The sequence below is a fragment of the Sceloporus occidentalis genome, unplaced genomic scaffold (genome assembly GCF_023333645.1).
Source record: "Sceloporus occidentalis isolate IW3139 unplaced genomic scaffold, rSceOcc1.0.p SCAF_6, whole genome shotgun sequence".
Lineage (NCBI taxonomy): Eukaryota > Metazoa > Chordata > Lepidosauria > Squamata > Phrynosomatidae > Sceloporus > Sceloporus occidentalis.
In genome coordinates this window covers 142,758,517-142,782,396 of record NW_028316986.1, presented here as the reverse complement: position 1 = coordinate 142,782,396, position 23,880 = coordinate 142,758,517, and the positions used below count along the sequence as shown (strand labels likewise).

Below are 23,880 nucleotides of genomic sequence, written 5' to 3'. Positions count from 1 at the left end.
GAACACTTCAGAACATCTGTCCCCCACCCAAAGCTGCCATCTCAAGCCGCCCTACTCTGCTTTACAAAGGGGCAGGAGGGGTATGGTTTGCTTTCCATTCAGCCCCCCCCCCCCCACTTGACCTCCCAGCTTGCTCTCATTCTCCACAATTTCCACCCAGGGAATAAGCAGTATTTTCATTTTGTTAATTTCACAGCATTCATCCCACAGCCATTACTTGTGCTTCCATTTTTCATTCCTAAAGGATGAGACCATGTGAGTCCTTGTGAGCAAGGGCTGCTCCATACCCACCTGCCTAAGGGTTTCCTTTCCTCTTTGTGCACCCCTCTGTGCCATCCTCCCGTCAGGGCAAATTGTGACACATTTGACAGGAGAGGCAAGTGGTGTTGGGGGGGAAAGGCAGAGCTGGAGGCTGTGAAAACAGAAATGGCTATGGTCGTATCAAAACTGGGGAACGTGGCTAAAACAAAAGACTGCTGAGTGACCAAAATGTTACATATAGCAAAGGGGCTGTGAGGGAGACACAACTCAGGGGCATAAGCAGCAATCATGTTGATTGGGATAAGGGAGATAGTACCCTGAGTGGCTCAGCCATGGAAAACCATGGGATAACCTTGGGAATGCCACACTGTCAGCCTCAGGGTAAACCTTCCCTGAACAAATCTTGCCAGGAAAACCCCTTGATAGGTTTGCTTTAAGGTCACCATAAGTCAGAAACAACTTGAAGGCACACAGTAAGAACAAACCTGAATCCAGAGTGTGTTACAGTGAAAGAAATACAGCTGTTAGATCTATGAGGGCACTGTCACTGTACATTTATCCCAGTTTATTTCAGCTTTCATTGCCATGGCTCCATCCTTTGGAAGACTGGGATTTATAGTTTGGTGAGGTACTTAGAATTATCTGCTATAGAGAGCTCTAATACATTCCCCTGCACTTCTGCCCTCCCACTCTCATTCTGTCTCTCTGCAGTATACCCTAGTACTACTACATGCAGTAATTGTTTGAATAGAGATGCCAGGAATCTTTTGTACTGGGCACACCTGCTCTCCCAGTAAGTTAATAATTAGTTGATTTTGAGTTCTGTAATGTGCAAATGTCCAAAGTATTCATTTTTTTAAAAGTAGGCCTTTTTTTATAAAATTGTGCATACAATGTGTGGCCAGCATGTTGTCAGTTTTCTTGGAAGAGTCTGCAGTGCCCATCCTCCCCATTGATTATCTTGTTTTCTTTGATTTGTTTATAAAGGGAAAGTGGGATCTCATGTTCCTTGATAAAAGGAGAAATGATATCTATGGGTTCTTTTTTTTTGGTACACAGTATGAAATCATCGTTTCCAGGGAGGCATGGACTTAATTGGTTGTTACTGCCAAGATCTTGAACTAGCAGTTCTGGCATGTTCAGTCTCTATACAGTATACATGACTTGCCAGTAAATCATGCTTATCAAGACAGGGTATCCTATGCTATGATTACAATTTTTCCCTTGCCTTCTTAATGGCTAATTACCCTTCTTGTCTGGCACAATGTAATCTTAAAGTTGGCATCATTTGCCAGAACAAACTGCATTTAGGAATACAGACCTTCTGTGTTGCTTCAAATGTTGGCACTCAACAAGAACTTCCCTTGTTGTAGACAGGGAGTCTGTGGGCTTGGTGGCCTCTGTTGAAACATATGAAGAATAAAAGTTCAGTTTCTTCTGTTTGAAAAAAATATATCATTTCAATGGTGTTAATTCCACCTTTGGTAACATGCTTTGCAGACTTCAGTAGTTGTCTGTAGTTTGTTTTCAGTCCCTTTACTCTCTACCAACCCATTCATCCTCTTTTCTCGAAGCAGGGGAATAGAGCCAATTAATAATGTGTCCATATTTCATTGTGACTCATTTGGTTTCCCATTGGTACCTTGAGGTCTGGCCCTTGATATCAAAATGGATGTTTGAGGTGTGTAGCCAAGAGGGCGACTCCAATGTGCGATATTAGCCATGCCATAAAAGGAAATCTGTGACCGTATTTGGATATCTGAGAGGCTCAGCATAGAGAAAGCTCATGAGCACATAGCCAATGATAGATCAGTCAAGATGGGAATATGCATAATCCCTTAATTGATAGAAGTGATGGTGTGTGATAGACCTTGTGTTTACAAATGAACAAAAAACTAAGAATACAGTGCACCCTTGCCTTACATCGGGATCCATTCCGGACCGCTCCGCGTAAGGCAAAGAGTGTGTATGCTTGAGCCCCGTTGAAAAAAAAGGAGGTCGTGCATGACGCGCCATTTAACTTCCGTCACAGCTTTCAGCATAAGCTGAAAGCCATGTAAAAGGTGCCCGCATATGACGCAGGAGCGCTGTACTTCCCTCTGAAAGCAGTATCCCATTGTCCAGAGAGATTTGCACTGATTGTCCAGCCATTCCCATTTCTTTCTTCTCTTCTGGAAACCTTATTTTAATCCACAAATCTGCTCTGGGATATGCTTTGCCCTATAAATATGCCTGCTCAGGAACCCCAGTTTGGTTTCACTTAAGTTTAGGCAGACTGTGTGTCAGTTTCTTGCTTGACTCCTCAGCATTGCTGGCCACTGGCCACAGGCACCTGCTGAGCCATTTCATTTTACAGTGCCCCCCAATTGGAGCCCCACTTCTGGAAACAGTACCGTATCACCCTCTGCAATCCGTTCCACTGCTGTTTGCTACCATCTTTTATATCCTTAGTTCTTGTATGTGTACGTGAGTGAATGTCTGTGTGAATGGGGATACCCTTTTATTACAAATAAAACTATATTTGTACTTGCACACTGGAGTTCTGTTTCAGTCTGAGGCTGAAAGTGCACAGGCTATGTACTATTTAAGACCTCAGTCAGGATTATCTTGCTTACAGCTGGCTTCCTTAAGCAGCACGATGCTGTACACATCTATCTGATTGCATTAAAGTCCTGGGAAAAGAAACCTATTATCAATGGTGCCTCCTAGTTCTTAGCAAGCTGGCTATGTGCTTCTGCCATCATGTTCAGCATGTCATGACAAGCAATATGTTCTGTATCAAACTTTGCTTTCTAGGCTGGTCACAACATTAGATCATGCCTTGTTTACTTCTGTTATGTATAATGAATGATGAGTACTTAGTTGTTTCCTTATTCTGTAAGTATGTATAGTTTTACTATGCTCCAAATGGTGAATGAAGTAAAGTAGACATTTAGTCCTTTAGACCCTTCTAGAGTCTGTCCTTTCATTCATTAATTCAATGATATTTTAAAACGGTTTCCAGTACATAAGCCAAATGTAATGGCCTGATTCACGTCACAGTGCAACATGAGAGAAGTGTTAACTTGCTCTTGGGATAACAGGCTAATCTAAATGACCTTTAACATACTTTGAGAAGACTGGAAAAACATTGAAATCATACTGCTTTGGCTTTAGAATTGAGAAGATCAGCTAGCAAAAAGGACATGAAGGAACTTCAGCACACAGTGCCTTTTCAATTGCCCATGAACCACATGGATATAAATGTCTCAAGCTGGAAGGAGAAAACTATATATGATGTGGAAGCCAAGAGGAGGCTACATACATTGGATCTGGGCTGTTTTAATTTCCACAGATTACAGTTGGGGATTTAAAATAAAACCACGTTATTGGTATTTCACAGTGTTAGAATGATCCTAGATTGCTTTTTGCAAGCTGCAAGCTGTTGTGTTCTGGTGATTCCTAAGTCTGCACCAGGATTTGTGAGGAGAGGTTTTTTCCAGGGCCTCTGCACAGGTATTCCTATTTTTATTCTTACTCTTTTTCTCAACTAACTTTTTCCCACTTTGGGACTCAAAGCAGTTCAAAACAGTTTAAAAAGACATTTTTTTTAACTTGAGGAATCATTTCTCATTAACATGAAAGCTTCTTGTCAGAACGATTGAGTGTAATTAATGAATCATTCATTCATTTGGAGTACTTAGCAAGATGTTAATAAAATTTGTAATTATCTAGTTCAGTGTACAAATTTGTGTGGCTTCTAATGCTTGGATATTACATGTTACATTTGCCCTTATGGCTTTATTAAAGTGTTGAATGAGATTCTGTACATGTACAGTGAGCATGTGCTTAACACTGGCTGGTTTATAGGCATGTGTGCAGAAGTTATTTAACGTTGGTTCATTATTATTGATGAACCTTTTGTTGACTGCTGTGCACTGCATGACCGTGCCACCTTCTAAGCAGTCTTTTTTCTGGAGCAACAGTGAGCACACACAATGCCTGAAGAAAGAAAGAATCAAGAGAAACCATTGTCCAAACAGAGAAGACAATGATTTCTCTTGATTCCTTCTTACTCCCGGTATTTTGTGTGCTTACTAGCTCTCCTCATCCAGCACTAAACAACCCTCTTTCCCAAGGGGCAGGATGGTGGTATGTTGTGTGTGTTGTTCTGATTTATGGTGACCCTAAAGTGAACATATCACAGGGTTCTCTTGGCAAGTTTATTGAAGAGTTTGTCATTGCCACCCAGTCAGTTTCCATGGCCAAACAGAGATTCAAAACCTGATCTCCAGAGTCATAGTCTAAGTGCTCAAACCACTACACCATGCTGGAGGGGGATGGGAGAGTTGGAATACCAGGTGGCTCTCTAGCATGGCTGATGAGTATGGTGGAAGTGAGGCTAAAGTTATGATTTCCAGGGCACAGTATATATGTGGTTGTAGCACCATCAGTGCATGTATCAGCATTACAAGTTCAAACTCTCAAGGAACAGTTGAGCACAGGAAACTCCCAAATACCAAGATGATGCCAAATCATGCCAGAGGGATTTGGGCCATCACTAAACTGAACTGAACTATGTGTTCTAGATAATCAGTACAATCTCTGTAGGAGCCTCTTTTAACCATGGTATGCTGAGATGCTTTGTCTAGACTTCTTTCATTTTTTAAATAAATTGACTTTTTCTGCAGAGCTTCTCTGGCTTTTCTTTGTGATACAATATTCTGTCTTGATCTGGAATTTGTTTTACATTAAAAATTATCCCTCTGTTTAATAGGTTGTTCATGTTAATTTGGGAATGATGCTTAATGCAAGCATAACTTGATTCTTTTGTGTTTCGATTTTAAGTTGAGTTATTAAGTTGAGTTAAAATTTTAAAATTAAGTTTAACTTAAGTTACGATAAGAGACTGTGTGACTTGCCCAAGGTGGGTTTCCATGTTTGAGTGAGGATTCGAACCCTGGTCTCCATAGTCCAGTGCTCAAACCACTATGCTATGCTGACACTTTTGATTTCAGTTACCTTCTAGGTAATACTATTATTGGTAGTATGGAAAAACATGTTGTGGTAATAAACAATTACCATGTTTCTTTAATAATCCCTTCTTCCTGGGACTTCTTTTTCTCCCAAGTATAATAACCATATTTGTATTCAAGAGAATGTTCCTACACAATTGTGCTGTTGGCTTTTCAACTGACAAAGCTAGCTTATTAATGTTATGATGCTGTTGTTAAATGCTTTGGTGAATTCTGCAGTTATAGTCCCATTTGAAACATTACGGTGCAGTCATAAGCATGTTTACTCACACATAAATCATCCTAAGGGCAGTGCTCTAAGCACTAGGCTTGCTCCCTAGTTAGTTATACTAGGCCTGAAAATATAGCAGTGCTAATCTATAAGGCATACTCCACATGATAAGAATATTGGTACTGTGGAAGCTGGCATTTTGTTTGTGTTGATGTTGTGTGCCTCCAAGTCATTTCCGACTTATGGCAACCCTAAGGCAACCCTATTCTGGGTTTTTCTTGGCAAGATTTGTTCAGAGGATGTTTGCTATTGCTTTTCCCTGAGTCGGAGAGAGTGTGACTTGTTCAAGGTCACCCAGTGGGTTTCACAGCCAAGCTGAGAATTGAACCCTGGTTTCCTGAGTCATCGTTCAATACTCAAACCACTATGGCACACTGGCTCCCCCATATAAATAGAAAATTTGCTGAAATTGCTGTTATATCTCCTAAGAAAAAGGTTATTTTGTATTTTATCCATGTATTTTATGCAAGTAGGCTAATACCAGCTGCTGGTGGTGATGATGGGAAGTGTTTTTGAATTAGGAAATTGCAGTGTGCGTAAAAGATAATCATTATGGCTGGAATTCACTGAGGCAGTCAAGATGTGGAACCTAGAGTTGCACATTCATGAATGGTTCATATTCATGATCTCTAAGTATTCAGTAGTTCAGGGAATATGCATGTTTGATGAAAGTCACCCAGTTTTCACTAGGCAGAAGCCTAGTGACAGGGATCTGTTTTCCTATTGAACAGGAAGCAGCTGACTAGCATTTCCATCCCTCCTCACATGCGCAACCTCCAGTGTGAAGGAGAATCACAACAGGGATCTTGATTCTTCCTGTGGCAATGGAGATCACTCACAGGAGGGTGAAGAAACATCAGTCAGCTGCTTTCTGATCAACAGGGGAACAGACCTCTGTTGTGCACAGTGGCTGCTACCCACTAAGTAAAGATGTGTGTGAGATTCAGGCCAAGAGACACTATGTAGCTATCTAATTAAGGTAGTTAACACATTCGTAATTGCCTTAGTGAATTCTGACCTATCTTCTTTAATACTGTTGTCCATTGTTACCCAAAATGCCAGGGTCCCAGAGGGCACCCATAAGCAGTATTTAATAGGGGGAATTTTATTAGCTCAACTAAAACTGCTGAGAGCACCTTCGGCAACTAAAAGCAGGGATCACGCCTGTGTATACCAGTTCTGAGAAACAGAACTCCAGAATGCAAGGTGCAAATATAGTTTTATTTATGACATTGAAAGGGAAATCATCTTCCACACAAAAACACATGCTCTCTCACATACAAGGACAAAGGATATAAAAGTGGTAGCAGATAGCAACTTTAGGGATTGCAGAGGGTAATACTGTATGGTCCCAGAAGTGGAAGTTCCAACTGGGGGATTCTGTGAGATCTACTATTTTCAAGCAATGCTTCTGATACTTGTTAAAGTAGCTGGACGGACCTCAAAGGCTGCACATGGCTCTGAAATTTTCCAGAACCAGCCTCCCCTTCCCATCCAAAGCAAGGTGTTTTAGAACAAGGTGTTTCTATAACCTTGTTTTAAAAACAAAATAATAATAATAATAATAATAATAATAATAATTTTTTAAATATAGAATTGACTTCTTGGAGGAGTTGGTCTTTGTCCTGGGATCCTGGGGGAAGGAAAATGGCCCCCAGTGTTTGCCTCTTTCTATGTAGAACATATTGTTTCTTTGGAATGATTTCCTTTTATATAACTATTAGGAACCTTTTGTATGGAAATAATTGTTGGTTTTGTACTTCATTTCAAAATGGTCCAAGCATCAGCAGTAAAATATCCAGAGATTTGTTTTTAGAGAGACTGAAATGGGTGAATATTTATTTCTACAAAAATGCAACACTTCTAGTTAAAAACCAAAGTAAATCAATATTCTGGCTTGTTATCATAAATTCTAGCCTAAATGGACAATTTCATCCAAAAAGTTTTTAAAATAATTACCTACTCAAGCTAGGAAATGCTAAGGCTGCAGCCCGACACAGAGTTACATTTGGAAATTTTGGAGGGAAAATGAAGTTGAAATTGGAAGTCACTTTGTTACTTGAAAAACATACCACATTTTTATATATAACTTCGTTTGGCTTAGAATTATCATGTTTGGTGTATTAAAAATAAGTACTCAGAAAACAATTTCAAATTAAATTTTCTTTTTACATTTTCTTTCTTCCCCCCTTACAAATGGAGCTACACAATGCTGTTGTATACGAACACCTTAGCTGTAAGGAGGCTCATTGATTTTGCATGTCATGAAAAACAAACAACAATTGGAATAGAAGAAAACGTTGTTGTTGTTTGCCTTCAAGTTGTTTCTCATTTATGGTGACCCTAATGTGGCTTGAATTCCCACTTGGCCATGAAAACCCATTGTTGACCCTGAGCAAGTCACACTCTCTCAGCCTCGGAGGCTGGCAATGGCCATTCTCTGAAGAAACTTGCCAAGAAATTCCTGTGATAAGTTCACCTTAGGGTTGTCATAAATTGGAAACAACTTGAAGGCAACCAACACGAAAATGAACCTATCATGGGATTACTTGACAAAATTTGTTCAGTGGGTTTGCCTTTGCCTTCCTCTGAGGCTGAGAGACTGTGACTTGCCTAAGGTCACCCAGTGGGTTTCCATGGCTGAGAGGGGGATTCAAGCCCTGTTCTCTAGATTTTAGTCCCAACACTCAAACCACTACATCATGCTGACTCCCAGAAGAAAGATTAGTAAAAGAGAGAAAATTATTTTGTCTCCATTGGTCCTCCATAGTGTCAAACAGACATTAAGGATTTTTTTTCTGTAAAAAGAACCAAGAAAGGGAACCAAAACCATAAATTACAATGATCCGATAGTTTACATTAGTGTTTCTCAGGTGTGTGTTTGGGGGGAAAAGAGACCAGTATTTATTTTTCAAATATGCTCAGGGCCTGTACCATATTTGTGCCCATTGACTACACCTGTGTAAAGTGAGAAACTGGGCAAGCCTGGTTAGAGTCAGGCAATCACAGTTTTTGGATTGTTGTGAAGGTGGAGCAGTGGGTACTGTCAGGGAAACCACAGATCCTAGCAGGATCTTTGTTAAAGAATTATATAAAACAGGTTGAAATAGAGTTAGAGCAGTCAGAGAAAGAATGTGAGAGCTAGTCCAGGGGAAGGGAAGGGAGAAGATCTCAACTGGGCTTTGGGGTCCTAAGAATGTGGAGTGAGTTCAAAGAAAAGTGTTACTTGGTTTGAAACAGAAAGGTTATTGTGTATGTGGAACCATATTTTATATTTTATTCATTATATAATAAATCTTCACTCTTCTTATTTTCTATATCTCTTGTCTGGATATTTTATTTTAATAATTTATAAGGAGAATTCGTCAGACTTTATCACGCTGAACCCATTGGCTATCACAATCTAGGATAGTGGTCACCTTGAGGCCTAAGTACAGCCTGCCTTCCCCAACCACAGGCTTGCCATCCACGAATTTAAGCCTCCAAGGATGGCATGCTCCATTGCTGCTGCTAATGGCAGTTTGTGCATGCTGCTGATGTATAGAGGCTGCGTGTGTGGGTGCTGCCATTAAGAACCATGGGACTTAAAACATACATACAAAAGTGAGCATTAATAACCCTAATCCTAACCTGTTACAGTATTACAAAACGTCACTCATTAAAATGTGTTGGAAATGTGCTCTGGACTGGCATCCAGTGGCTTGCCCACCAGCAATGGTTTGCAGATGACCGCTTGGAGTAGCACTGCTATACATAGTCTTACATTAAAATGTATGTGCTGCATAGTTTTTCAAAATAATGTGGGAGCAATTAAGATATGAACACCTTAAACATTATATGCATCATATTAGAAAAGAAAATATTCCAAAATCTATTTCCCCAAATTTTCCCATTAAAAAAGCTTTTTTTTTTTTTTTTGGTGTGGGGGGAGGACAGGTATAAAAGTTGTTTTTTATTCCCATCCCCCCCGGGGGGGGGGAGGTGGGATCGACTTCACAATTCTAGTTAGGCTGCTTTTCTCCATTGACTTCTGTGGGAGCTAAGCAATGTGGGCATGAGGAAGTTGAATGGTGTGTAGTTTAGATGTCACAATCTTGGATTGGAATAAGTGGTGTGGTCATTTGCTTTCCTTCACTCTTTCCCCCATATGCTGGTTTTGTGTTTCTTTAATCATTTGTTTAAGCCACAGTTTCAGTTACGTTTGAAGCATGTTTCCTAACCAGGATGTCAAACTATAAATTTATTTTAAACTAAGACTAAACAGCAGTTTAAATTACAGTTGCTTAGTTTGGATGCAATGGTAAACTTTCAAAAACCCATGTAAGAAATGCCAACATGGGTGCATAATGGTAGTGTTGAGGGGGAACAAGAGAATGCAGTGATTTCATATACCCACTGTTCATTAAACCATGATTGTTACGTAAGATAGAACAATCTGAACCCCCAAATATGTCGATAGAAGACACTCCATTTGGCACACAGAACCATTAGTCAGCATGTTCGAAGCCAAGTATGCTATTTCAAATTTATTTTGATCACCGTCCCATTAAAACTCTAGCATCTGTTGCTTGTGAAACCAAAGGCTTGTCAAAGTTTGCAGTTATTTGTTTTTTCCTTTTTTCATCTTCTTTCTGGGCTGGCAGGTAATTTTAGCTGGCAGTGTTACTCCACTGCATGGCTGTATAGTCTCTAATGGCAAATCAATGGCATTCTTTTCATTCTGTCCATTTGGCTGCTCTTCACAAAGAAAAGGAAATGATTGTTTATTTCCATATACCTGAGCCCTGAGGAAGTTTTGCGTAACCCGATGAAAACTTGGCATCACTATTAAGCAGGTTCTCAGATTTTTGTAGAACTCAGTATTTCACAATAAGTAACTGGAAATGCTGCTAATTACTAGGCTTTGTGTAAACAATTATACCTTTACGTAAAACTCAGTAGGAGATGGTTACAGGGTTCAGGTTTTTTCCCCCCAAAGCAAAAATATTTTCTTTTTAATGAATGAAAATAATTTGTATCTGTTTATTTTGGGGTAAAAAAAACAACAACCTCACAGGATGTTTCTAGAACTATCAGATGTAGGAGTCCAGTAATTATCTTTTTTCCAATTGGTCAAGGACCAGCAGTATATTTATTTCCATTGTACTATAGCCCTTGGTATCTGCGGACTTGCCTTCTGTGGATTTGAGTATCCGCGGACGGCAAACCTGTGTTGTCCCTAATGGCAGGGTCGTCTCGCCCCCAAGGTGCTTGGAGGAAAACAGTTGAATGGAGGCAATGGCAGAAGCAGCAGCAGCAGCAGCAGCTGGCAAGGCGAAGTGAGGCACAGAGGGTTGGTCAAGCAGACAGATGGGCTGGCAGAGGGAGCCCACCGAGAGCGAGTGAGCAGTACAGCGAGGGGGCTAGCATAGGGAGGACAAGGTGCCCTAAAGACCCCTGGGCCCTGGAGGGGGGGGTGGCAGCCTGGGCTGGGCCTCACTGCCAGGGTCTCCTCGGGGGTCCATGAGGGTGGCGGATGAGCCCTGTGGCCTTGGAGGGAGGCCTAGTGGCTCTGTGGCCCTTCTTCCCTGCCTTTGCCATGCACGTGTGGAGGGGGCATAGTGCTCTCTCTCAATCTCTTTTCTCCCTTCCCAGATGTATTGCATTCATGAAGTGGTTTACCACTTTTGGAAACTGTTACAGAATTGCATAGTTATTTCTATGTACCTATAACTACCGGGGGGGGCCGCCGGTGAGTGACCGCCACTTTTAGCAGGCTTTCTCTAACTATTTCATATGAAATAAAGAATAATTCAGTTGACCATCATGGGATGTTTCATTTCATAGCGTAACATAAGCAAAGAATGATAGATTCCTGTCCTACATTGTAAAGTGGTGTGGGGCGAGAATAGGAAAGGAGATACAAAGATGATGGGATACATCTGTGTGCATGTAATTATAATAGGATTATTGTGGTCTATCCATACTAGGACAGTCTGATTTAAATGCCTTGGTTGACCCCAGACCTTCAGAGCTGAGCTGAAGTTTGAGTTTAGGTGCGGGGATTTAATCAAACATCAACACTGTTGAGCCTGTGCCAAGGCCCGTGCCAAGCCCCATGAATCAGTAGGATACCTGTGCTGCCAACTGTATGGCCATTGAAAGAGCGAGTGAGAGAGTGAGAACTGATGACAAGACGGGATCATCCTCTATCACCGACTCCATCATTTGTGTACAAGTAGAGGGCAGCTCACTGAGGGGATCTTGCCTGAAAGACTGAAAACTTGAAGCTGGCACTGATTAGCTCAAAGGCCAATTCAATTTCCTACTACTTGACCCTAACTGTAGGCTGTAATTTAGTATGATTATCATGTTATAATTGGAACCAGTACAGCAGATAGTCTGGAAATAATGTACTGATTAACAAACCTTGTTCTCAAAGTTGGTTTTGTGTGAGAGCTTGCTACTCACACTGTGTGCAGTGACATTTTTTGTGTTCTATAAATGTGACATCAATATGATCTCTTTTGAACAGCTGAGGTTCAAAAGATTAGGCTCTATTTCAGTGGTTCTCAAACTTTGGCCCTCCAGATGTTTTGGGCTTCTACTCCCAGATGTCCCTGCCAGTACAGCCAATGGTCAGAAATACTGGAAGCTGAAGTCCAAAACATCTGGAGAACCAAAGTTTGAGAAGCACCACTCTTGGGGAAATGCATAAGACTACTTAACAATTTTGTTGTTGTTGTGTGCTGTTTGTGAGATGCTCTAGGAGGTGGACATGTATTGCATTCATCAAGTGGTTTACCACTTTTGGAAACTGCTACAGAATAGGGGAAATTGCATAGTTATTTCCATGTACCTATAACTACTTGTGCATGCTGAATTAAATGGGTTTTTATAGACTGTTCCTTTATTATTGTGGTAAACGTTGGGCTGTACCTGTTGATTGCAAAATAACTATGTAAAGTCAAAAATGAAAAACTTCCCGTCCATCTTATTATCTCTGATTATTACAAGTTTTAGCTTCTTATGATAATGCTCCTTTAGAAAAATGTGCAAACATTTTAGCTTTATACATTAAACCATGTATCCTCCAACATCATTAAACTCATGTAATGCAGAAAGCAAGACTCATGATTACACAGGGATTGATTTTCTAAAAAGCCCTAACAATTCTGATGCTTTATGTTTAACTGAATTTAATACAATTGTATTAAAACAAATTATGTTTTTCCCCAGTTTATTTCAGGATTTGAAGTTCTGGAAATACTGTATACATGGCAAAGAACATAAAATTTCTTTCAACAGTTTTAATGTTGTTGTTTCATGATTACGTATCAGCTGAAGATGGTGATATAAGATCAAGTAAGCATCAACATTATTTTCTAACCATGGCTTATCAATGAAAAGTGAAGGCTTTCCTAAAAAAGATACAATATGCGTTGTAATGGATTCATTTAAAGTATGTTTAAAGAAATTGTATATTTTGTCATGGGTATATGTGCCTTATAATTAAACTTTTAGAGCTCTAGTTTTAGTATATTGTATTTAAACTACACAGTATGACAATTAAAAAAATCACAACTGCAGACAGTCCAGTTTCTTTCTCCAGTTGTTTTACAGGCAGGCGATATTTTTTTCTAAAGCTGGGAAAGAGGTCTATGCTAATTTACCTTTATTCCCTACCTTCTTTGGCACTACCTGCATCAAAACTGCAAGCTTTCCTTGTGTCTGCAGTATTGCTTTCTCATGGCTTCTTAACACTTTGACCCAGTTCTGACATCATGCTCAGTGTCCAAAAACCTGTAATCTCTTGGGTAAGAAGTTTTCCAGGTTTACACACTCATTTCCCCCTCTTTTTGTTGTGTGCCTGGCTTAATAGAGCCTTCCCAGGTCTAATCTGCACTGCAGAAATAATGCAGTTTGACACAGTTTTAAATGCCATAGCTCAATGCTGAGGAATCCTGGGATTTGCAGTCACACCAGAGCTCTGTGACAGAAAAGGCCAAGTATCTCTCAAAAACTACAAATCCCAGAATTCCATAGAACTGAATTATGGCAGTTAAAGCAGTGTCAAACTACATGATTTCTGCAGTGAAGATTAGACCCAAGTTTGTTAAATCACCATTTTTGGTAGTGTCTAAACAAGGAAAGTGGCTCAAATGCTCTGTACTAAGCAGGTTGCAATCCATCATACTTGGAGATGAATCTGAAGCCCACTCCCTGCATTATCATCAAACAAACCATGTTCTGTGCTGCTGTCAATCACATCTTTGCTTGTCTCAGAATAAGCTATATATAATGATGCTGTGTAGAAGCTCTGTGGCAAGACTGAGGTTACTTAACATCTCTGTTTTATACATTATGGTTGTTTAAAGTCAGCCATAAAAATGTGGAATTCAGGTTCACTAAGAAGTGAAAGAAGACTAAAACAATACAAATACCTGTGCTATTTCCACAGCAGAATTAATATCAGTCTCGGGAGACACAATCTTGATGGGGAAATGTTGTGTGGAAGCAGGCGAGCCTCCCCCAGCCCAAGCATTACTTCCCAGATGTATTTTCCCCTCCTCTCCCTTCTGCAACTGCTTAGAATTTTTAAACAAATTTTCTGGAAAGCAAGCCATGAATCTCCTGTGTCTTGTATAGTTTGGCCCCATCTTCCATTTTGATCAATGGTACTTGCTTTCTTTTTCATAATGTGCATTATGGCGAGAGCCAAACTAAAGTCTGCCTCTTGTACTAAATGGAGTATATGTGGGCTTAGGTTGCCAGATCTGTGCCTGGTCCTGAGTCTCCTGTTTTTGTGGGTTATCTTCAAATGGGAGACAGATTTGCCAGTTGTCCTGGGCTCAGCTCAAGACAAGAAGAAAGGGCTTTGTGCTTGTAGAGCATATGTTGGTGCAACTTGCAAAGACTGTCAGCGAAGGGGGTGGTGATGTTTTTATTTAGTTAGCTTCATCCTTCCCTTCCACTTATTATGGCAGAAAGGGGCTCATCTCCTGCTCTGTATCCCCTTTCTGGTTAGAAGCAAGTAAGCTACATTAAATGTTCCTTACCCTTTCTTCCAAAGTAAGCGAGAAGAAATTATTCCCTTATTTCACCTTGATCCAAGAACATCCCCTTTAGCTTAGATTTGTGCCTTAATTTCCAAACAGGAAAATATGACATGTGTATATTTGTGTGTGTCTGTCTGAACACAAACTGTAAGCAACGCTAATGTTCAATCCTTGATTATATCAGCCAGGTATGTCACTAGTGCTGCATCCTCACTGCAGAAATAATACAGTTTGACACCACTTTAACTACCATGGTCAATGCTATGGTCTTCTAAGAACTGTGAGATATGGACCCTTGTTATATGCTAGGGTTTGGTTCTAAGATCCCCCGTGGATAACAAAATCCGTGGATGCTCAAGTCCCTTTAAATATAATGACGTAGCAAAATGGTGTCCCTTATAAGAATTGGAAAATCAGAGTTTGATATTTGAAATATATAGTTTTTTTGAACATTTTCAAACTGTGGATGCTTGAATCCGTGTATTAAAAAATCCATGTATAAGAAGGGCCGACTCTGTAAGATAGCTTTGGTGCCACAGTAAACTACAAATCCTAGATTTCCATAGCATTGAGCCATGACTGTTTAAGCAGTATCAAACTGCATTATTTCTGCAGTGTGGATGCACCCTAACTCTCAGATTTTGGCCTGAGATGATATTGAACTGGCACCCCGTTGTTTTCAGAGATGATCCTAAATCGTGTAAAATTTCTGTTCAATCACAAAACCTGGGAGGTTTTACAAGCACTTCTGTTTTTTAAAAAAGAATATTTCTAGCCCCAAACAGACCTGTTGGGATGGCATGGCCTTTAAATAGCCAGCCTTCCTCCTCATATTTTCTTTGAGGGGAACTGGTTGATTTATACCAATTCTTTCTGGGTTGGGTGGGGGATAGAGGGGCCCAGAGTTCACACTTTGCACATCTACGTCCAGAAAAAAAATTCAAAATGTAGTCTTGATTTATTTATTTTTCCTGTTAATTTGAAATCAACTGATTGGGTCACTTGCTTTCATCTACCAACTCTTGTTGCACATTGGTTACAGCCTATATTAGAAGATAGCTTTATACATCCCAGAAGAAAAACAGGATTCTTATGCATGTGAAGTACTCCAAGCCGCAGGCAATTTGTATTACTCAGAAACAGGCAATTTCTGTTAACTTACTTGATGTATTCAAACAATTCGCCATTCATTGGGCAGAGATAGGATAACCTTCAATGGACAGAGGTACAGTACATAAAAGAAGACCATTTGAGTACATATTAATCTGGTATACTTTTGTACATGGTTAAATATTATGTGGTTAGAGACAACTAAATGTGGTTAGATGTGACCACTTCCTGAGAATATTTTAAAGCTTGTGGTTTCACTCGGGTGAATTGTCATAACCACAAACCAGGATTTTAAATCATTTAAACCATTCCCTCTATACTGTGGAAAAATTATGTATTTTACTGCATCACCACCCCACCCTGACAGTCCTTAGTTCTCAAACAGTCTTATTAATACAACCTTTTTCAGGTAATTTCTAAAGGTATGCAACAAATTATATATTAACAAAGGAAGACAATAAAGATTTAGCAAAAAGTGAACAAATGACGACTTAATGTAGCATGTATTTGGATGGAAGTGACTCCACAAATGGATTGTCTGAAAGATTTCTATACTGCCATTCATATATTGCAGATTTCTCTGCCTCTTGATCTTTCTTGCCAAACTTGTCAGTTAGCTTGCCAGTAGCCATAAGAGAAAGTCACCAAGTGGGCATTCGGTGAAAGGTTGAAAATAGCCACATATAAACTCCAACCTAGGGGTTTATCACCCAGGATGGATCGCGTGCAGAAACTTGATTTAAAGTGGAAAAAACCCACAAAAGCAGGTTGTTTTTCACATGACGTTCAGGGTTAACCCGAACAGAAATTAGAAATAATCTGCAAAAGTGGGTAGTTTTTCAGATGACATTTGCGTCAATGAGACATTCATCTGAATGCAAAGTTGACAAAACCCGTTCCTTTTTACTTTTGGAAATTTCCTGAAAGTAAAAAGGAGTGTGTTTTGTCAACTTTGCATTCAGATTAATGTCACATTATTTCTCATTGATGTCAATGCATCTGAAAACCAACCTGCAAAAGTTGGTGTTTTGAGGATTTTAAAATCCTGTTCCTGCATAGGATTTAACCAGTTTGCCACCACTTTGCCTCCCTGTGATAAAGTCCCTAGAAAAATACAGGATACAAACTCCATCCTAGAGAAAGTTAGTTGTGTTTAAACCCTGGTGAGATTAATAAATCTCTGTTAGTTGTGACCAATTTAAGTCCTTTTACGGTAGTTAAAAAGAGAGATGTAATGCAGTCCTGTGCATGTTTAATCAGAAGTAAGTCTGAATGTTTTCAATGGGTTTTACACTCCAGATTACAGTAGCCTTAATGTTGTCTGATTTTCTTGTGAACAAATAACCACTTAATGTAGCATGTATTTGGATGGAAATGACTCTACAAATTGATTGTCTGAAAGATTTCTATACTGCCATTCAATCAAAGACTCTTAGAATTCATCACGTTTGAATGCTAGTGGCCTGAAGAGACTATTTTTATTGATATCTGAACTTGGTTTAAACAAAAATAACATACATTTTTTAATTCTCCGCCTCTCTTTTTTAAGGTTGCCGTACTGCCCCAACAGATTTAGTTTTCATCTTGGATGGCTCCTACAGTGTTGGCCCTGAAAACTTTGAAATTGTCAAAAGATGGCTTGTAAACATTACAAGTAACTTTGATATAGGACCAAAGTTTATTCAAGTTGGAGTAGTTCAGTACAGTGATTATCCTGTACTTGAAATTCCACTTGGTTCCCACGATTCCAATGACAACCTAGTCAGAGCAATGGAATATATACAGTACTTGGGTGGAAATACACAAACAGGGAAAGCAATTCAGTTTTCTCTTGACCACCTATTTGCCAAATCCTCAAGATTTCTTACAAAAATTGCTGTTGTTCTTACTGATGGTAAGTCACAAGATGACGTCAAAGACGTGGCAGCCGAAGCAAGAAAAAACAAGATCACCCTGTTTGCTATTGGAGTCGGTTCAGAAACTGAAGAGGAAGAACTGCGAGCAATTGCCAACAAGCCTTCATCAACCTATGTATTCTATGTTGAAGATTATATTGCAATATCCAGAATAAGAGAAGTAATAAAACAGAAACTCTGTGAAGGTAAATATTAATGTATTTTTGCAATTAATCTTTTTTGTTTTGTTTTAGATGTACAGTGGGTCTTTGATATTCACTGGGATTGCATTCCAGGAGCCCCCATGGATAACAAAATTCATGGATGCTCAAGTCCCATTATATATAATGGTACAATAAAATGGTGTCCCTTATATAAAATAGCAAAATCAAGATTTGCTTTTTGTAATTTAAAAAAATATATATTTTCAAGCCATGGATGATTGAATCTGTGGATACAGAGAGCTGACTGTATCATGTGCAGTTGTGGTGTGTTGACCTCACTTATTTCAACCACATATGTTTTATGGATATACTGGGCCTACCTAGTACAAACTCATGCTATTCAACTATTTAGTTTATCATTATTGCAGACTGGCAAGTCAACTAGAAACAGGGTTTCAAAGAGGAGTCGTTCCCAAGATATTTCAGTTTCTACTGCAGATAGCGGAAGATGTAGGGGAATGCCTGCTGTGCCTTTGTGTATACATGTTGATCCCAAGTTCATGTGTGAACTGACATCTGAAATTTTATCTACAGTACCTTAAATAAGCAGGTGAATTTAACAAGGAAGGGGTGTGTTCAATAAAAAGAAGCATAGGTTTCAAATTATGAAAAAATAAGTATTTGCATGAGAAGTGAGGAAATGTAACTCACTGCCAAGTCAGACTTTGTAATCACTACATCTGGCACTTCCCAAGTCTAGACTAGCTGTTAAGTGTATGAAACCTTATCTGGCTGACCCTCCCTTGGTCTTTGCAGCAGCTTTACCAGTCTGCTGAGGCAAACACGATAGTGGAGGGGCCTGAGAGGGACTTTTCCTTTGAACGAGTGTCAACCATTAGATTTATCAATATGGTTCTGAAATGAGAAAATAATAATAATAATAATAATAATAATAATAATAATAATAATAAAAAGATGGACTGAAGAAAATTGCCAACAAGTTCTTATTAAAGTTTGTATTTTATCTTTGTGTGATGTAGAAATTTTCAAGGAGGGCCACAACATGTCCTCCTGCTTCCACTGCCATTGTTTTCCAGCAGTTAATCTTCCTATGTTTTCAGTATCATGTTTCAGTTTACAGAAGGGATGAGTAACTTCAGTGGGTTGAGGGTCTTTTTTTCCTGGAACCCACTGTGGCATTACCCCACTACTACTACATGTCACCAACATTTGGTGGCAGAAATGCAAAAAGAAAGAGAGAGAGAGAAAAGAAAAAGAAGAAGGTTATTTCTGGTTAGATTTTTTGGCATTTTAAAGGCTTAAGCAAGGTACTCAGGGACATACATGTTCTTCAGGAGAGCCCTACTTCCCGGAGGCTTTAAGTGTAAAATATGATGACGGTGATTTTTTTTTGTTGCACACAGAAAGTTCCATGTGGATCCTCAAATAGTACTTTGGTATGCTTTCCCCCTTCATCTCACGTTTCTCTTTTTGGGGACAAATTTAAGTTCTCCACCCCCTAAGAATAGCAATAGCAAGTAGCGAGTACGTTTCTATACCGCTTATCAGTGCATTTAAGCACTCCCTAAGTGGTTTACAAAGTGTAAGCTAATCGTTTTAGCCACCTCGGAAGGATGCAAGCCTGAGCAGAGCTTGAGCCCCCTTGGCTGGGATTGAACTCACAACTTTGTGGTTTGTGAGTGAATGGCTGCAGTACAGGCATTTAACCACTGCGCCACCAGGGCTTCTAAGAAGTCTGAATAACAGAGGATTGTTATATTGTTCTGCATCAGGAAAAAAATGTTGGCATTTGTATTATAAAACTTCCTTTAACATTCTAGCTTAAATACATAATATTGTATTGTATGTGTATGTCTGTATTTAAAAATACTGTTCAGAAAACTTGGATCTTTTTTCACAAGCATGACATACCCCATTAGAATTAATACACTTTCAAGTCCATAGCAGTATCAGTAGATGCAAAGAAGGCAAAGCACAACTGGTTTAATGGGAAAATAAAGAAGGCTGGAAGGAGGAGGAGGAGGTGGAGGATGGACAAATGCTTGCCCCTCAAGGCTCCTCCACTGCCTGGCTTTCTCCCAGTGAGAAGGCCAGGTGGTGGAGGAGGTAGACCGGCAAATGTTTGCCCTGCAAGTTTCCTCCACTGCCCAGGAGAAAGCTGGGCAAAAGAGAAGCCTTTTGCCCATCTCCTTCCACCCATCCTTCTTCTTAGGAGAGAGCCGAACAGCGGAGTGTTTGCCCATCCTCCTCCACCTGTCCTCCTTAGGAGAAAGTCGAGCAGCGGAGGAGCCTGCCAGTGCAGGTATTCACCGATCCACCACCCTGCCTTCTTCTCAGGAGTGTTCACCCTTAACTCCTCCTCCTTTGTATGGCCCTCTCCTCAGAAGGAGGCCAACTGGCAGAGAAGCGTCGAAGTTGTTCTACATCCTTGTGGGACACCCCAAATCCTTTGGCAGGCCACATGAGACTCCCAGACCGTACGTTGTACAGGCCTGATCTGGAAGGTCACAGTTGCCCATGCCTGGAATGTCATGGGAGCTAGGTGTTGCAAGTATTAGGCTAGTGTCTTCTGTTCTCCTTTCTTTTCTCCTTTTTCATGTACAAGAGGAAGAGACTGAGTGTCCCTTTTTCCAGTTTTCAATAAACTATTGTTTCCAATTATATCCAAAAATGTTATTCCTTGCTATATTAATAATTAATTAAAACAGAATAATTAAAGTAAACCACAGTTTCTTGAGTTCAGACTTATTGAATACACTGCACTTAATTCAAAACTGAAAGTGGAAGGCTTAGGTCACGTTCTGTGCACATCAAAAAGGCAAAGGGTATGCAGAATACATGAGTCCAAACCTCACAGCAGCTTGTTCTTTTCATGGTTTAGCATTACATGTAAAACACACCAGTGGGATGCCAAGCGTCTTCACAGCTATGCAGAATGTCTTTCGGATCAGGAAGAAGTAAGCACATTACATGGAGCTTTTTAACCTGTACCAGTATTGCAATTTAGAGGAGGACCTGGATTAGCTATTGTTACATGTTAACACAGCAACCGTTTTGTGAATGGCCTGCGTTAATAGTGTCATTCCTGCTGTCATTTTATTTGCTTAATCTAATTTGCCTCTAACTTCACTGTTTATCATCCTACACACAACTTGCATGTACCCAAAGTACCCAATTAAATGCCATGAATCTGATGGAGTAAACTACAGTGCGCCCGTGCCATACGCGGGCGTGCCATACGCGGCCTTGAGCATACGCGCTCAAGCCGCGGGGTGCGCGCATCCCATTCAATTGAATGGGCGCGCGCGCCCGTTGCGCGCCGCCCGCCACCACGCATGAGCCCCATTGTTTCCAATGGGGCTCGAGCATAGGCGGAATTCGCCTTACGCGGAGGGATCCGGAACGGATACCCCACGTAAGGCGAGGACGGACTGTATAGACCACAGAAAACAAAAAACAAACTAATTAATTAGTTATCCTTTGAGGGGTGACAGGAGTTTTTCACTGATTTACATGGTTGTCTCTTTCAAAAGCCTTCATTCTTGGAGAAACTGAATTGGGTAGAATTCTGTGTACCACAGTGAAAGATTCAGTAATTTTCTAAACACAACAGGACAAATAGAACGTTGTAGAAGCAAATGGTTGCATTGTGCTGATTAATATTCTTTGATACCACATGAATGGCTGAATGCTTACTCTGTCTACCACACATGCACACACAAATAAGCAGATCCACCATTCCGGAGAGGTCCCCACGAGTAGCTGTGATATGAGTGGCAGTCCATGGAAAGATGTTTGCATGTATGAAGATGTTTCATAGCATTCTAACATGCTCCCACAATAAAATCAGGCACTGTCAGTGATATTGGTAGTGTAACAGTGTTGATATTTCATTTAGTAAAATTATTATCAAATGGTAATAACATTTATATCAGGCTAAAATCAATAATGAAATCTCCTTAAGTATTTCAGAAAATGCTTTAAATTGATTGGCCAGACCACGTAGTCCAGTAACTGAATTACGTACAATGGGCCCTTGCCTTATGCGGGGATCCGTTCCAGACCCCCCTGTGTAAGGCTAATTTCGCGTATGCTGGAGCCCCATTCATTTGAATGGGTCTCGTGTGCAGTGGCATGGTGGCGCAGGAACATGTGGGATGCCATGGGCGCGCGTCCCATTCATTTGAAAGGGATGCGCCGGTCCACGCACTCCCCACGGCTTGAGCACATACGCTTAAGTCTGCATAAAACGCGCCTGTTTATAATGCGGCCGCACTGTATAATGCACTGAGTAATCAGTTGGAAATTGACCTTGTAGTGTAAAATAGAGTATTGTCCCATATGATTCCAAGTTGTATATTATGCTACTTTCATATTATACCAATTAATTATATTTTTAATTTGTTGTTGTTGCTCTGCAGAATCAGTTTGCCCAACCAGAATTCCTGTGGCATCTCGGGATGAAAAAGGGTTTGACATCCTCCTAGGGCTAGGTGTGAAGAAAAAGGTGAAAAAAAGAATTCAGATCCCATCTACTAATGCAAAAGCTTATGAAATAACTTCACGCATTGATCTGTCAGAATTGACAAGGTACTTTCTTTTAGAGATTTATATCACTTGCTACTGAAACCTGTCTTCCTTATAATGTATTAAGTAATTGTTCCAGAATTGTTCTGGAATTTTTGAAGAATGCTGTCATTTATTCAGTTTTTTAAAAAAATATTTTCCAGGAATGTCTTTCCAGAAGGCCTTCCTCCATCATATGTGTTTGTATCCACTCAGAGATTTAAGGTCAGAAAAACATGGGATTTGTGGAGAATTCTGAGCCTGGATGGAAGGCCACAGATAGCTGTTACTGTAAATGGAGAAGACAAAACATTGTCATTTACTACAACAAGCTTAGTAAATGACACTCAGGTTGTTACGTTTACTGCACCCCGTGTAAAGGTAATGAACATTTATTTATTACAATTTATTTTGTTGTTATGGGCCTTCAAGTCAACTCCAGTTTAGAACAACCATATTTTAGGATTTGCTTGACAAGATTTCTTCAGAAGAGGTTTGCCGTTGCCTTACTCTGGGGCTGAAAGAGAGTGACATGTAATGCTCAAATCACCACACTATGCTTTCTCTCTTGTAAGGTTTTCTTGACAAGATTTCATTAGACAGGATTGCTGCTGCTTCTCTTTTATACTGAAAGAGTGTGATTTGTGTAAGGTTACAAAGTAGACTCATATGGCTGAGTGGGGATTCAGACCCTGGTCTCCCAGAGTCCTAGTCCAACATTCAAATCACACACTCTCTTTAATTCATTAATTGCATGGATATCTTACTTGTTCCTTGATGAGCTCATGGCCCCCTTCCTCCCCAATTCATTTTCCTCCCCACTTCATCTTCATGGGCCCAAAACAGATGGGCTGAAAGATGCGGCTTCTGGCCACTTTGGGGGTGTGGTGTGCAGATGACATATGCTCCTGATGCATCTGGAAGCTGCTCCAAGGCTGCCAAAGGTGGTCTGAAGCCACTGGCAAAAGGAACAGCAAAAGTCCAGCCCTTGCCAGCAGCCCATTTGGGACTGCGTTAGTGGCCTGCTTTCAGAGTGGACCATCCAGTCACTGTGGTCCCTGGCCTATCTGCTTTGCCCCTTAGCCATCATGTGAGTTTGATTATGATGAGAGAGAGCAAATGGCCCATGGTTATCCAGTGAGTTTCATGACAATAGTTCCACTTCACTCATGGGTTGAAATATTTATAACTAACTGTGCATTTTGGTGCGAAGAGAGTGCTTCACCACTCTCATAACTAAGGATCAGCAGTGATTTACCTTTAGTCCTTGAGTACACATTGAGCGCATTCTTGAGGATATATATATATGAGTACAAAATCCTCATGGTGTTTGTCAGTTTTGAATGGCATGCCATGTAAAGTTTGGCATGTTTTCCTTTGAAAGGCATCAAGTCTTAAGACAGAATGATGTGATTTTAGTAGTATCTGTGCTTCTTCTTCAGACAGCACTTTTGCAATTTGCAAAGTGGTATCAATTTAGGTTGTCATGTTCTGGCTTCCTGTTGCTTTATTCAGAAATGTATTTCTACTTGAGCATTC

General features: G+C 40.2%; 1 protein-coding gene across 1 annotated transcript in view; it reads left to right on the top strand.

Moving 5' to 3' along the window:
• COL21A1 (collagen type XXI alpha 1 chain) overlaps positions 1-23,880 on the top strand; it is a 113,815-nt gene that overhangs the window by 9,197 nt on the left and 80,738 nt on the right. The window contains exons 2-5 of the mRNA XM_089531143.1: positions 12,766-12,891; positions 17,245-17,796; positions 22,197-22,365; positions 22,506-22,722. Coding sequence (XP_089387269.1) covers positions 12,804-12,891; positions 17,245-17,796; positions 22,197-22,365; positions 22,506-22,722 — 1,026 coding nt within the window. The 5' untranslated portion in view covers positions 12,766-12,803. The remainder of the gene's footprint in view (positions 1-12,765; positions 12,892-17,244; positions 17,797-22,196; positions 22,366-22,505; positions 22,723-23,880) is intronic.